This window comes from Aptenodytes patagonicus, chromosome 7 (genome assembly GCF_965638725.1).
Source record: "Aptenodytes patagonicus chromosome 7, bAptPat1.pri.cur, whole genome shotgun sequence".
Classification (NCBI taxonomy): domain Eukaryota; kingdom Metazoa; phylum Chordata; class Aves; order Sphenisciformes; family Spheniscidae; genus Aptenodytes; species Aptenodytes patagonicus.
The window spans coordinates 46,570,791-46,584,975 of record NC_134955.1 but is presented as its reverse complement, the minus strand read 5'-3'; the positions used below and the strand labels follow the sequence as shown (position 1 = coordinate 46,584,975).

General features: G+C 50.4%; 2 protein-coding genes across 6 annotated transcripts in view; both read right to left on the bottom strand.

The window, feature by feature from the left end:
* YLPM1 (YLP motif containing 1) overlaps positions 1-2,874 on the bottom strand; it is a 40,080-nt gene extending 37,206 nt beyond the window's left edge. For all 5 annotated transcript variants that reach the window (XM_076345109.1, XM_076345110.1, XM_076345111.1 and 2 more), the window contains exon 1: positions 1,798-2,874. In XM_076345109.1, the coding sequence (XP_076201224.1) occupies positions 1,798-2,847 (1,050 nt within the window). In that variant the 5' untranslated portion in view covers positions 2,848-2,874. The remainder of the gene's footprint in view (positions 1-1,797) is intronic.
* Positions 2,875-8,915: 6,041 nt separating this feature from the next.
* Positions 8,916-13,525, bottom strand: FCF1 (FCF1 rRNA-processing protein). The gene is made up of 8 exons (XM_076345108.1): positions 13,476-13,525; positions 13,319-13,386; positions 13,071-13,142; positions 12,645-12,793; positions 12,136-12,208; positions 11,130-11,217; positions 10,585-10,679; positions 8,916-9,295 (listed from the first exon to the last, which is right to left on the bottom strand). The coding sequence occupies exons 1-8, from the start codon at positions 13,476-13,478 to the stop codon at positions 9,247-9,249; spliced, it is 597 nt and encodes a 198-aa protein (XP_076201223.1). The 5' UTR covers positions 13,479-13,525; the 3' UTR covers positions 8,916-9,246.
* Between the last annotated feature and the right edge of the window lie 660 nt (positions 13,526-14,185).

The window sequence follows — 14,185 nt, the reverse complement described above, 5'->3', positions numbered from 1 at the left end:
AAGGACTTGTTGCTCCAAATCCTGTCTCATTTTACAGCCTAAGATAGCCAAAATTGTATCAATCTCTTATAGCAATTTTATGACCAGCAGAGTACCATACTCCTTTTGAATTAACACTGAATTGTCCATGAGAATAAACAAACTACTCAAGATACAAGTTGTTTGTATAAACACTCATAAACCAGACAATGTAAACTTCAGCAGTATTCTGCTGCTTCTACATGTACACCACAATAATGCATTACTTGCGATTCTTCTGGAAAGGAGAGAGTGGTTGAGGAACAATTAAATAACATTAAAGAAATTTCAGGCTACATAAGGGGGAGGAATTACAGTTTATTGTTCGATCTTGAGTTCAATAATTTAAGAAATCAGCAAGCAGCCTCAATACCGAATTAACATCACTTTCTACATCTGATTTTTCAAGGTTTTGGTTTTGCCATTAAAAAATTTAATGAGTCCCATTGCTATCACTGTAAAAGATCAACTAGTACTGTCCAAAACCTTTGTCAAATTAAATTCATGAACTGAAAGCACCGCTTTGCTAGGCGGTGATTAGTTATATGGTGTAAACTTAAAAATGATATTCCCAAACATATTCAGGTATTGGTATGAAATTTTAATGGATACAATTAAAAAGGTGTCCCAAAGATTAACAAATCTAAAGTGTCAGTGACTTCAATATGACACAACAGGATTTTTGCAAACTTAGCTTCAAATCAGAATCCTAAGATCAATTTGCCAAAAACAGATGTCTTTTAAACTTAAACAAAGTCAATTTAAAGCATGCACTTCAGCTTTGTTCTTGCAGCTGAATCTCTACAAGCCGACCCTAAAACCATACACAAAAGCCTCAGTGAATCTGACTGACCTGTATACATAGCTGAGGACCTCAACACGTGTGTCTCTTTGTGCACGTTTAACCTTAAGCAGCTGGATTGTCCCTAACTTAATGCATATGAACCGTCACATCAAGTTCACTGGAACTGCTGACAATTAGTAAGTGAAGCACATGAACATTTTGCAGGCATTTTGGCCCTAGTGTACACATAAAATGCACACAGCATTAACAATAAGAGTATTTTTCACCTCAAAAGCATTTCAGAACATTTCCCTCCAATGCCCCATAGAATTTTATACTGGAAGATCAAGCACGCGTAGCACAAAATGTATATGTAAGTCTAAGTAAAGGGCAACTATGTACTATGACAGAAACTCTTTTGCAGCTTTAACTATGTGTGGTAAGATTAAAATAGTCACAATTCTACACCAATCAGACAACTGAAACACGACCCCATGATAAAACTAAATGAAGACATCACTGAAGACAAGAGGCACTCATCCCAATAAGCAAACAGACTGCTGCATCTCACAACAGGCCGGATGAAGTCAACAGAGGTTCGGTGCAGGTCACCCACATGTTGTACTTTGGAAAATAGTTCTCCAGAGACCAACAAACTCCCCCAAGAAAATTAAATTCAGCTGGCAGTTAGACTCTTCCCTAAACATCTCATTTGTTCTTTAAAAATTATGATTTGTTACATCCTGACAACCACCACTGGATAAAGAGGCATTTACGGAGCCTCGCTTGAGCCATGCCATTCCCGGACTTCCAAGGGTTCCGTCCAAACCCTCTAAGACTTAATTATGCGAATACAGCGTGTTTATTAACTGCCCTTACTCGGAGACCTTTGCAACACCCGGTACCCGCCAGTGGTTAATCGCCATCGCTGCCCTGGCGACTCCCTGCTGTCAGCTGGGGCCGCAGGGGCGAGTGCGGAGGCAGCATTGCCTTACCTGGGGAGTCATGGTGGAGGGATCCGGCTGCTCGGTGCCACCGGCCTCCTTGGCAGCACCCTGCACGGCCTCCGGCTGGGCAGCGGTGGGCAGGGGCAAGGACGGCTGGGGTGGGGGGAAATGGGCCTGCGATGGCTTGGCCGGGGGAGGGACGGAGGGGGCCAGGCTGGGCTGAGCCGGCTGGGAAGGGGAGGCCTGGGAGGAGAGCAGGTAGGGCTGGGGGTGCGCCATGTAGCCCTGGGCAGGAGGCGGCAGGTAGGGCTGGGAGGCGGTGGCCGGCGGAGGCTCCAGGTAGGAAGGCGGGGGCTCGGAGAAGGAGGGGGGCGGCTGGGAGGCCTGCGCCCGGGGCAGGTAGGGCTGGTGCGGTGGGGACTGGGCCGGGGGCGGCTGGGCCGGGGGCAGGTACGGCTCCGCCTGGGGGGGCGGCAGGTAGGCCTGGGCGGGGGGCAGGTAGGCCTGGGCGGCGGGCTGCGGGGACTGCGGCGGCGAGGACAGCTCCATGTCCATGGGCACCGGCGAGGAGGGCACCGGCTCGCCCCAGTCGCCGTGCCCGCCCGGCGGCTCCTGGCCGTCGCGCTCCCGGGCGGCGGCGGGCGGCTTGCGGGTTGGCGGCGGCGGCTCGCGGTGGGCGAACTGCTTCTGGTAGCTGCGGACCGGCGGCGGCACGGGCGGCGGCGGCTGCTGCCAGTCGGTGAAGGAGCCGGGCAGCGGCGGCGGCGGCAGCCCCGGAGGGGGCGGCCCCGGCGGCGGCGGCGGCCCCAGCAGCACGGACTGCAGCTGCTTCTGGTGCATCTGCTGGAGCTGCTGCAGCTGCGCCAGGTGCTGCTCCTGCAGGCTCAGGAACCCCGAGGTACCGGCGGGCGGCGGCGGCGGAGCGGCGGCGGCGCTGGGGGGCGCGGGGCCCGGCGGCGGGTAGCTGGGCAGCGGCATCGGCGGGACGGCGGGAGGCGGCACGCTAGGGGGAGGGATGGGCAGCGGCGGAGGCGGGATGGAGGTGGGCGGCGGCGGGTAGTGCCCCGCCGCCCCGTACAAGCCCCAGGCCGGGTACATGGCGGGGCTGCGGCGGCGAGAGCAGAGCGGAGCGCGGCGCTTCCACAGGCCGCGGCGGCGGCGGCGCGTGGGGCTCAGAGCGCCTGCGCGGGGAGGCGTGCCGCCCTCCTGGGCAGTAGAGCGCGAGAGGGACGCTAGAGCGTCGAGCGGCGCCCCTCGTTCGGCGTTCGCCACCCAGCGCGCCGGCAGCGCGCCACCCAGCGGGAAGCCGCCGTCACTGCGGGAGGGAGCACGCTAACCCAGCGGCAGGGCGCATAGAGAGGGACGGAGGCGAGTCCAGAGCGCCGCTTCCCCGCTTCCCGCCCGCCCCCCGTCGGCTCGGACAAGGGGGAAGGCAGACAACAGGAGGGGGCTAGAGCGGACCCCTGCGGGGGCGGGGGAAGAGCTTCCATTTTGCGTAGGGGGGAGACGAGCGGCCGTGTGCCGCCGGGTCCTGCCGCGGGCTCGCAAGCGCCCCTGTAGGGCTGGCCCGGCCGCCGGCGGCCTCCCGCAGGCCGTGGTGCTACCGGCGCGGGGGCGCCGGTGACCTCGGTTACCCCGGTGCGGCGGCGGTGGCCATGTTTCCGCGCCTCGTCGCCGCTCTCGCCGGGGGCTGTGCCGCTGCCGCCCGCCGGCAACGATTCCGGCCCACGGCGGGTGTCGCCGCGCCGCTTCAGCCCCACGGGGCCACGGCAAACCCGGTGTCGGTAACCCGAGGTGCGATGGCGGTGCTAATTAATTGTTGTTAGCGATTGAAGGGTGAAATGAGCGCGGCCGCAAATCCAGCTGAGGCAGGCCTCGGGAAAGGTGCACCAATGCAAAGGGGCTCTGCGGCCTCGTGAATGACGGTGCGGACCCCCTGCACAGGCGTGGGGGCGATGCTAGGCCATCCATCCCCCAGAAATGACGTGAACGATTTGGCTTCGTTTTCAGTGAATATGCTGGTGGTAAACCTGAGAGGCAAAAGTGAGAATGGAGCAGTGGATGTGTGAAATTGCCTCATCCGTTACAGAAGCAACTGCACTGAGGAGCAGGAAAGAATTTTTCTCTTCCCACACTGAAGTATGAGTTAAACATACAAATGTGTTCTGTAGCCAGTTAGCAAAGATTTATGCAAAGTGCTGAACTCTCATTGCGGAGAAAAGACACGAGGGCTTGTGCGTGTGAATGCCAGTAGCTGAGCAGCGAAGGCTAGTGGCTACTGTTTAGGTCAGCAGTGCACCAGCATTGTGGTGTCTCGCTGCTTGCCCTCCTTCCCAAATACAGAAAACCTGAGCAATTTTTCTGATGGTCAACCTCTAGTTCATGGCTGGTGAATCAAGGATCCCTGAGCAGTGGAGAAAGACAGGTGTTGGAGGAAAAGTCCAAAGACTTTCCAGTTGGGAGAAAAGTCAGGAAAACCAGATTGTTAGGTAGAGAAAAAGCTTTGTTCTCTCTGCTGGAAAAGCTGGACTTTGTGTTCATTTGTTGTTAAATTCCAGGGAATCCACAGAGGTGACACACCATAAATGTACAGGAAAAGCTTCAAGTAGAGTGTGAACTCAAGTTACGAGATGCAAATCTTTAAGAAAACTATCGCAATCTAACGCACATAGAACTGTCTTTTTCTGTTCTTCAGTATCCTTTCTTTTCATCTAGAGGTGATTATTGATCCTTTTCTGTCTAGTGTGGTGCTCCTCTAAGATTTCTCTTGCAGTGACTATGACTTCCAGATAGCATTCATACTCTCAGCCCTCGTGTCCTCCACATCGTACACATACTTAACATTTACATCCCCAAGCTCTTTGGGCCAGTTTACTCACTGACTGAGCTTTTGAAAGCCTGTCCTTTCAAAATAGGGAATTCCTGTTGCAAATATCCTTTGATTTATCCTCCTAATCGATTCACTCAAAGTCAGTTTACTCGGTTTACTGAGTTTGAATGGTTTACTCAAGGTTATTTCCTGCAGGCAGGTCTCTCCCAATATTCTTGCTGTTTGTTGTCGTTACTCAATATTGTGAAGAAACCTGTTACGTCCCTTATGAAGAAATACATGTGCTGAACCATTTTCAGTAGCAATTATTTTCCAGCCTACATTAAGGAGGCCAAAGTGTAACTTCCAAATAACTTGACAGATGCTTTTGTCAATAACCAAATCTGGTGTGGGCAGCAGCAGAGTTGACTCCCACCAGCCAAGATACGTTGGCTTTACCCAACATTACCTTGTCCTAAAGCAACGCTGTTAAGTCCACATTATGCCCTCTTATTCTTTTACAGTCTGTGACATTGTGGTATGTCATGGTGCTGGTTTTAGTTAATTTTCTAAATAGCTCATGCTCTTCCTGCTTGTAAATGCTATTCTACCACATTTCAGTTATCCCTCAATTAACCAGTGTCACATCTTGGATCAGCGGCTTAAGTTTCTTTGCTTCATCTGGTGGCAACACTGCAGTAATCTTGGGCCTTCTGGTGGCCCCCAGAAAGGACTAGAAATTATTTTCTCACATTCTTCGCATAACTTCAGACTTTCTTTTTGCGGCTTTTCTGATTGTTTTCTGTCTTCTGAAGCTATGGAAACTGGCTACAGCAAGTCAGGATGTTAGGGGGGAGGCTGGATTCCCTCGAGTTACTGAGAAACATTGCAGGCATCTGTTTGATATCTAACTCGTGTGCAGTTTTAAACCAACAGCCAGAGTTGGGTCAGGAAGGAATTTCTCTTCTGGTTTGGACTGGCAGAGTTCTGCATTCCTAGGAACATCAAAGCATTCTCGCTTACCAAACTTTCCTGTTATACAGATAATGATCTTCCCTCCTTTGACATACTGTAAGTTGGATCTGAGGTTGGGATGCCATGGTGTGCATGGCGTAAATACTTCCCTGTGAACTAAGTGTCTGGTACACAGGTTCCCTGGGGCTGCAAGGGAAGCACTTGATAACTCAGGTGGTCCTTTCCTGTCTTGTGTTTCTTTTCTGACCAGGCTCTTTGAGTTAATACCCAAGTTTTTCTGTCTTGCCAATTATACTCAGTTTATGAAAATTTCCCGATGGGTTTGCTCACTGCCAATACTTTCTCCCTGCTGCTCATCCTCCAACCCTCTTAACACTTATTTAGGAATTGCCTTATGCTTATTCCAGGTTCCTCCTCCTGTTACTAAAACAAGCAAGGCAGATTGCAAGGAACATTAATTTAAGGAGTAAAAGGCTTCGGTAAATGGGCACGTTTACCCACAGATTCCTACCCACAGCTCATGCTACGTACATATATTTTTGTTAAGTCCCTCTGATAGGCATTCTGCTGGCAGGCAGACATTCTGCAAATTCATCATGTTGCTGTGCCTTTGACCTCTTCTCCAGCGCCAGAAAAGACTTCTATCAAATATTACCATAAGTGTCCATGTCTTTCTTCTCCAGTCTCCTTCAATTTAGGTTAATTCAAGTGAAGTTATTTGCACTGGAACAATTCTAGTTAACTCTGTACTTGAAGACTTCTTTCAAAACTAGAATTATTCTGAATACCAAGTTACACAGATCTAATCCTACAGCTGTTTCTCAGTCCTCATTTGACTAAACATGGTCAAGTGTTCATGACAATACTTAAATATTATAAATATATAATATATATATAAAATATATATAATATATATTATATAATATAAATATCGTGCCCCTGTACTCGGCACTGGTAAGGCCACACCTCGAATACTATGTTCAGTTTTGGGCCCCTCACTACAAGAAGGACATTGAGGTGCTGGAGCGTGTCCAGAGAAGGGCAACGAGGCTGGTGAGGGGTCTGGAGAACAAGTCTTCTGAGGAGCGGCTGAGGGAGCTGGGGTTGTTTAGCCTGGAGAAAAGAAGGCTGAGGGGAGACCTCATCGCTCTCTACAACTACCTGAAAGGAGGTTGTAGCGAGGTGGGTGTTGGTCTCTTCTCCCAAGTAACAAGCGATAGGATGAGAGGAAACGGCCTCAAGTTGCGCCAGGGGAGGTTTAGATTGGACGTGAGGAAAAATTTCTTTACTGAAAGAGTGGTTAAACATTGGAAGAGGCTGCCCAGGGAAGTGGTTGAGTCCCCATCCCTGGAGGTATTTAAAAGACGTGTAGATGAGGCGCTTAGGGACATGGTTTAGTGGTCATGGCGGTGTTGGGTCGACGGTTGGACCCCATGATCTGAGGTCTTTTCCAACCTTAATGATTCTATGATTCAGCTTGAAGAAATGTGACTTAGATTGAGAGAAAAAAACTAAGGATATTATTTTTGAAATGTCCAATTATACCCCGAGTGTAAAGTCTCAGGGTTGTTGGCTACCCTCTTCCTGGCTGGAGGTTGTAAGGGACGAGGCCCAAGTGACTGTGCTGTGAGCACAGGCAATGCCCCAAGAGAAAGCTCCAGAAGCCAGGCACGGGGAGGGGCCCAGTGACACTCTCCTTGACTGACTAATATCTGAACCACTCCTGAAACCAGGGTGAGAGAAGATTCCAGAAACCTTGGACTGAGGCCAATAAATAGGGGCACACACGAGCCTCCTCGGGGCGCTCTCCACACCGACATCTCCCGTTGGCAGGTTTGACGCTGGATCCAGGATTGGTGATCTCGCTCGCTCACTCTCTTGCTTCCCAGCTCTTTCTCTCTCTCTCCCCCCCCTCCTTCTCGTTCTTTGCCCTTGATGCTGCTAAGTAACACAAGGCCTACCTCAACTTCTCATAAAGCTGCTTAGCTTATGTGACATATTAATACACAGAAGGCTGATGCTTACAGAGTGTTTGTTCCATTAAAGTTGATGTTCATGTATGGACCTTGAGTGTTATCTCACCTTAATCCACACTGAGGGGATTTGCGGACCTTAGTCACTCTCCCCTTCTCATAGGTGGGACATGACAGAGGTGGAGAAGATAAATTTCAATCGTGATAGCTTGGAAGGGGCTATGTTTTGAAAGTGTCAGTACGCTGTTACTTCAGGGATGAGTTTAGTAGGTGAGCCTGCAGCAAGCAAAGAGATAGTACGAGGGGTAAGTCTGATGTATTCCCAAAGTTTCCTGGAATCTGTAGAGGCAGGGTGCTAGCAAGAAAGTTACTAGCACGTCAGGGCACTTCCAAAGGACAGGAAGTGATTAGCAGAGGAGAGGTATTATCTTCACTGTATGCTGCCCAGCATACAGACATCTGAGTTCAGCTATTCTCTGCAGCCCGGACCAGTGTAAGGCACCACAGGATTAAAACTCTATTAAGGTTTGGAAATTTTCTTAATTATACCAAGAACATAAATCTTCAGTCTCCCCCTTTACCATACCCCAGCTCCAGCATTTTGGCCAGGAAGCACACTACGGCATGGCCCCTGGTGACCCTCATATTGTCTCTCACCTCTCAGTCTTAAGACAATTCTCCTCACCGCAGAGCGGAGATCAGAAGAGCAAATTATATTGCTAAAAATTAAAGAGTAATGGAGAAGGTATGAGAATGCAGAGTTACAGCTTTGAAATATTTTTTCCACTGCACTTCTCCATGTGGCTTAACCACCTCTTTTCCGTCCCTCCTCTGACCACTTCCTTCCCTGCAGCAAATGCTGCAGATCTCTGTGAGACTCTCTTGATCCGCAGCCATTGCTCCCATTCCCCCTACCTACTCTGCTCCCAGCCCACATTAATACCTTTCACAGTTTGGCACCTTCCTGTCGAAGTCTGACACCTTCCTCCTCTTCCCTGACACCTAACGAAAAGGGTAAGGCTTTGAGGTGCACAGGTGCCAAGCAAACAAGAGGGAGAGGTCTGTCCCGACCCAACCCTGCCCTCCTGCCATCACTCTGCATATAAGCAAAAGGACCGAGCTGCCAGCTAACCCAGTACAGACATGGGAATCTGAGCAGGACACTTAACCCAACTTCATTCATTGTACAGTTGAATAAAAGCCCATAAATTCTGAATTAAAATTTTCCAGACCACTGGTCCAGAGAAGGCACACCAGCTGGTGCAGATTTGGCAGCTTTTGTCCAGAATGCAGATTCCAATTTGCTTGTGGGACAGGTGTGAGGGCATATCCCAGAGGAATACTTGTCCTGCTGCAGGTGCAGCAATAAGAAACTTCTAAAATTTCTGCGGTTTCATTCTCAGCCAGAGTTGCATCACCAATATTTAATTCAGAATGCTGAAATCACTTTTTCCAATCATCCCAATGAAGAGGGAGTTAGGCATGTTCTGGGCACTGCCGTCCTCTCTTTCCCATATGCTTCTCCCAGCTATAGGTAATCAGGCTAAGTCAGAACTAGGATTAATAAAAACAGACTCTTCCAAGTAGCTTTTTCCTAGAAGATCAAGGCTATGAAGTCAGTCCAATGTCACCCACAGTCCTATAAGCAGAGTCCCAGCAAAAAAGAAAGCAGGAGGGTTGGAACCAGAAGGACCCTTATCCTGGCTCAGAGTCCTGGCGTCGATGGCTTGGCTGGATGGGTTAGAATCGAGGAGCTCCGTAATCATCTGGCATCCTCTCAATATTGTACCTGAGAAAGAAAGAGGGAAAACCTATGAAGACAACCTACTCCACATTGCTCCCCTCCCCATGAAGCAACAGGCTTACAGGCAGACTGAACAGCAAGCAGCTTTGTTGCATTTCTATATGCAGCTCAGATCCCCAGGAAGAAAAATACTACTTCCGAAAGTGAAAAGCCTTCATAAGGTTGCTGTTATCCTTCACCTCAAATTCAGAATCGGGCATCTCAAAAACTCACTATTTCCAGAGGAGGAAAAAACCGGTGGTTTTATAAGATCTGACTTAGGATTTAAGAGTAGACCGCCATGGAGAATAAAACTTTGGCCATTCAACTTACGATTCATGGCCACAGTGAACAAGGGGCAAAGATGTTTTGAGAGAAAAATCTTCTGAGCCACGTTCTAATTATAGATCAGTTAAGACTTTACATATTTACAGCAATCAACCTCCTCATTTCTGACATACTGCTCTTTCTGCATATTACTAGACTTATTATCTCCACTGCTAGCACAACTGCCTCCTTTCCAGTATCTCTCCCATCCCATCTGAAGACTTTGGCCCTTTTCTCTCCACGTCCTGACTTCTCTCCTTACCATGCTACCAAACATATCTACCACACTGTGAAACTATTTGGTATAGGTTCTATGCAAGATAAATCTTCTGAGCTGTACGTTATGTAGAAGAAATATTAATACACTGGATATGACAAACAAAGGTGAGTAAAGTCTTCTTAGTCTAGGCTTTATGAGTGCTTTGGAAGGAACGGGAGATGAATTTAAGCAAATGTTTTTACAGTAGATCACTGGTCCTACTGCATATAAAAAATAAATCAATAAAGTGAGCAGATACTGGAAAAATCTGTTGCATTGAAATTGCTGCACTAACATCCTTCTGAGTTGGTTTGGTTTTTATCCAAGAAGCAAATTCAATCTCTTAGCTGAGGGTACTCAAAGCTACCAAATAGCATACGGAACAAGAATGGTTCTTTTCCTCAAGAACCTGTAGAATGCATTTACCTGGTAGTCCCGCTGCTGCTGCTGGTAAGCAAAACTGATCTATGGAAACACTGGCCTCAAGGAAACTAGTTTTCCAGGTAAAAGCAAGTGAACATGTAGACTGAAATACGACTGCGGACAGTCTCTTCCCAGCAGCAGCTGTACTTCTACGTTTGTGCAAACACTAGGCCCTTCACTGCAACCTGCACTATAGACAATGCAGGAGAGAAGTACACGGTGGTAAGAGCCCCTGTCAGACAAGGATTCCGCCAGGCAGTGTTCCTCCCTGTCAGAGGTCCCTTACCTGTGCCTGGAAATATACATTATCGGCACTCCTGGGATTTTTCGTATTCTCCGCTTGAGCTCTTTATCCACTGTGGCCACAATGTAACATTTGTGCTGCAAAAAAAGAGGCGAGTCAGATTCAACACCAGTGAACCCGCAGAAAGGAGACAAAGCTGAGCAAAAGCTTCTATTCAGTGAGCTCATTTACCATAGGAGGCCTACGAGTCCTTAGCAAGGCATTACTAGGACTTGTACAGAACTCCACAGCAGACTAGTAACATCCTTCCGCTCATCAAAATAGACTCGTGGAAACACCCAAAGGCTGTCCAGCCTTCCCAACTGACAGCTTTCCCACCCTAAGTGCTCCTTGATGCTGTCCTATACAACAAGAATGCTCAGGGAAGACTGTACCTTGCTTCAAAGACAGTTGTGCTAGGGACTGAAACTGCCCCTTAGTGAGATTTTACAGTTACTCTGTGGGAAATTCAAGTCATCAGTAACTAGAAGGGTTCAGGAATTTTTAGTATGTTAGCACAGTATAGAAAATTTCAGAAACAGAAATACCTGAGTGACCCTCTGTACCAAGCAGTCATCGGCGTAGGTTCCTTTGTGCATACATGGCAAGCGTTCAAACCGAGGGTCCTTGGCAATTCTGTGGGGACATATAAGGCAGCGTCACAGCAATCAGACCAGAGTGTACAGTAACGCAGTATGGAGGAACAGGAACGCCCCTTTCTATGATGTTATTCTCAAAACAAGGGCTGAAGGGATGGAGCGAATGGTACACAACAGTCAACTGACATGAGGAGCAAAAAAAGAATGCAATTTGTCTGGCTAATTATTATAGGTTAAGTATTTCTTAGTGCTTGTTGGGTTCAAGATCCCCACAATGCTAGGCTCTTAACTTGTTTCAAATGACTTTGTTAGGCATCTGTGGGAAGAACTAGAACTTCTTCAAGTATCTGATCTTTCGTACCATGCATACAGGAATAGTTCACATCCTCTCTGAAGGGGAACATCAAAGCTGTTTAGGGGATGCACTCGGATACCTTACAATGCAACAGGCCAAAATAAAAAGTAGAGAACAATACATCTGACTGGTACACCTGGAGAGCACGAACTACATTGGACTAGTTTTGTACAGATCACACAATAACTTGGCTCTAGATCATCAGTACGTGCTACCTACTCCTACAGGAATAACATGAGGTTCCATAAGACTTTGGTCATATTTCTTTCTTTATTTTTAGAAATTCCTATAATTAAAAAAAAAAAAATCTATATATATATTGAGAAACAGGAGGAAGTGTTATTTTGAAAGTCTTAGGGGGGGAAACAAAGATTTACAGATCAATATTGTGCACTCATACCTAGCATTTAGTTTTTTAAAAAAATAACCTAAAACTTGAGCCATTGTACCGATCTCATATGGCCAGAGAAACAAAACCAAGTTTGGGACTCTGCAACAACCTAACCGCCCTCTAGTGCAAGAGCACAGTCATAGAAAGTGTTTTTCATTTATTTATATTAAAACATTAAGTTCTAGAAACGGAGAACACCCTGCACCTACCTTAACGCCACACGGTACTTCTGTCCTAACTTCTCAATTTCACCCATTACACAATCTGTGATACACGGAATACCTACATGCAAAAAAAGCCTGTATTAAACCCAAGCAGTATTTCTTTACAGGCCCCTACAGTATTGCCCACATGCCCAGGAACAGTTAACTATCATGGAACTCTATAACATATTACTTACAGTCTTAAACTTACAAGGTTGCAAAGTGACGAAATGTAGAGCCGCTGAGTTTGACCATGCCATGGTAATTTCAGATTTTTAAGTTATTAATGCTTTACCTTTGCTGACATGAGCATTTAACACCGTTGTTTGACTGAACCCAAAGACAGTTCCAGGGTTACCACAGCCATGAACAATGAGCTCCATGATTATAGCACATATCTTTTTTTCAAGATTTCTGTTATCCTCAGCTATTGATATGAGGCCGATAAAGCACATCACGAGCACACCGTGGCACTACGTGGTCCAGAAGAAGCTGCGAGTGATGCAGACACTCACACTTGGCATAGAGACAGTCCATCATTGACTGCACTAGGTCCAGCTTGGCCTTGATGGAGAAGTTGATGAAGTTAGTGTCAACCAGGATGTGATAAGGGGGGCCCAGCTGTGTATTATACTGGAAGAACAAACAAGAGGGATGCTGGGGGCTGCGGGAAAGACAAAGAATTCAAATCAGTGAATTGCAATTAACAGCATATCCAATCCTACAACTTGCACAGAATGAAGGAAGGGTAATGAGCAGAAACAACACAAGGCAGCGTGGGAGGGTGACCTGTCAGGCCTCCCGCTGCCTCCCAAGCCCACTCCCTTGGTTTGGGGCACCATTTCCTACTCTGACAGCTTTGCTCAGAAAAGCCCTTGGTTACAGCCTGCAGCGTGGCCGGCCGCCCGGCCGGCCCTCCCCAAAGCGTCGGCAGCACTTACACCTCCCGCTCCTTGATGGCACTCGGGTCCTCTTTCTTCTTGACGGGGGCTTTCGCCCGGTCCTTCTCGTTACTGCAAGGAAACAAAGGCACTCCTAGGGGGCACGGCAGGGAAGGGCGGCCAGCGGCGGAGAGGCCTGGGCCGGGATCCCCTCCCGCCCCTCCCGAGCGGGACACGGGGACGACCAGCCCCGCGCGGCCGGCTCCGGGGCCCCGCCTGGGACCGGGCACAGCCGCGGCCACACTCACATGCGCTGGTCCCGGAGGCTGATCATGCGCTTCATGACCGCGTACTTCCGCGCCTTCTTCTGCTTCCCCTGCAAGGAGACGGACACGGAGCCGCGATGAGCTGGGGAGAGACCCCGGCCCGGCCCGGCCCGGCCCCCCCGGCCCGCGCCCAGCTCACCATGCTGCTGCTGCTGCTGCTGCTGCTGCTGCCGCCGCCGCCACCGCCACCACGACGCGTCACTGCGCCCCCGCCCCACCGGGAAGGTCCGAGGGTAGCGTCACTTCCGGCCGCCAGCGCGGGGCAGTGGGAGCCCGCGCTGGTCGCGCGCAGGAGCGGCCCCGGCGCCGCGGCCGCCGCCGGAGCCTTCGGTAACGGCGCTCCCGGCCCCCTCCCGCGCCTCGGGGGGGAGGGGAGGGCGGGCTCGGGCGGGACTCCCGGGGCGAGGGAGCTGCGGCCCGGCCGCCCCGCCGTCCTCGGGCGTGACCCCGTCCTCGGGTGTCCCTCCGGGGTGGTGGCCCGGCCCGGCCCGGCCCGGCCGCGGGTGGCAGCGGGAGGGACGCGGGCGGACCCGCTGCCGGCGCGGGCCGCCCGTGCTGGGGGCCGCCCCGCCGCTGTCCCTGGCAGGCGCGGTGCTGCCGCGGCGGGGGCCCCCGCTCTGCCGGCGGCGGGTGGCCGCCCCGGGAGGGCCGCGGCGGGGGCGGGCGGGGCCGGGGCTCCCGGTGAGCGGGAAGGGTCGGCTCTGCCTGCTCCGCGGCGGCCTCCAGCTTTCCCTTTTGGTTGAGCCGTGCCGTTTGCACGGCGCTGTCGGTGTATCGGTGGCACATCGGTAGGTTGGGGGGCGCTGGCGCCTGTGGGAAGGCCGCGGGGTTTGGCCGCCCCGCCGAGCC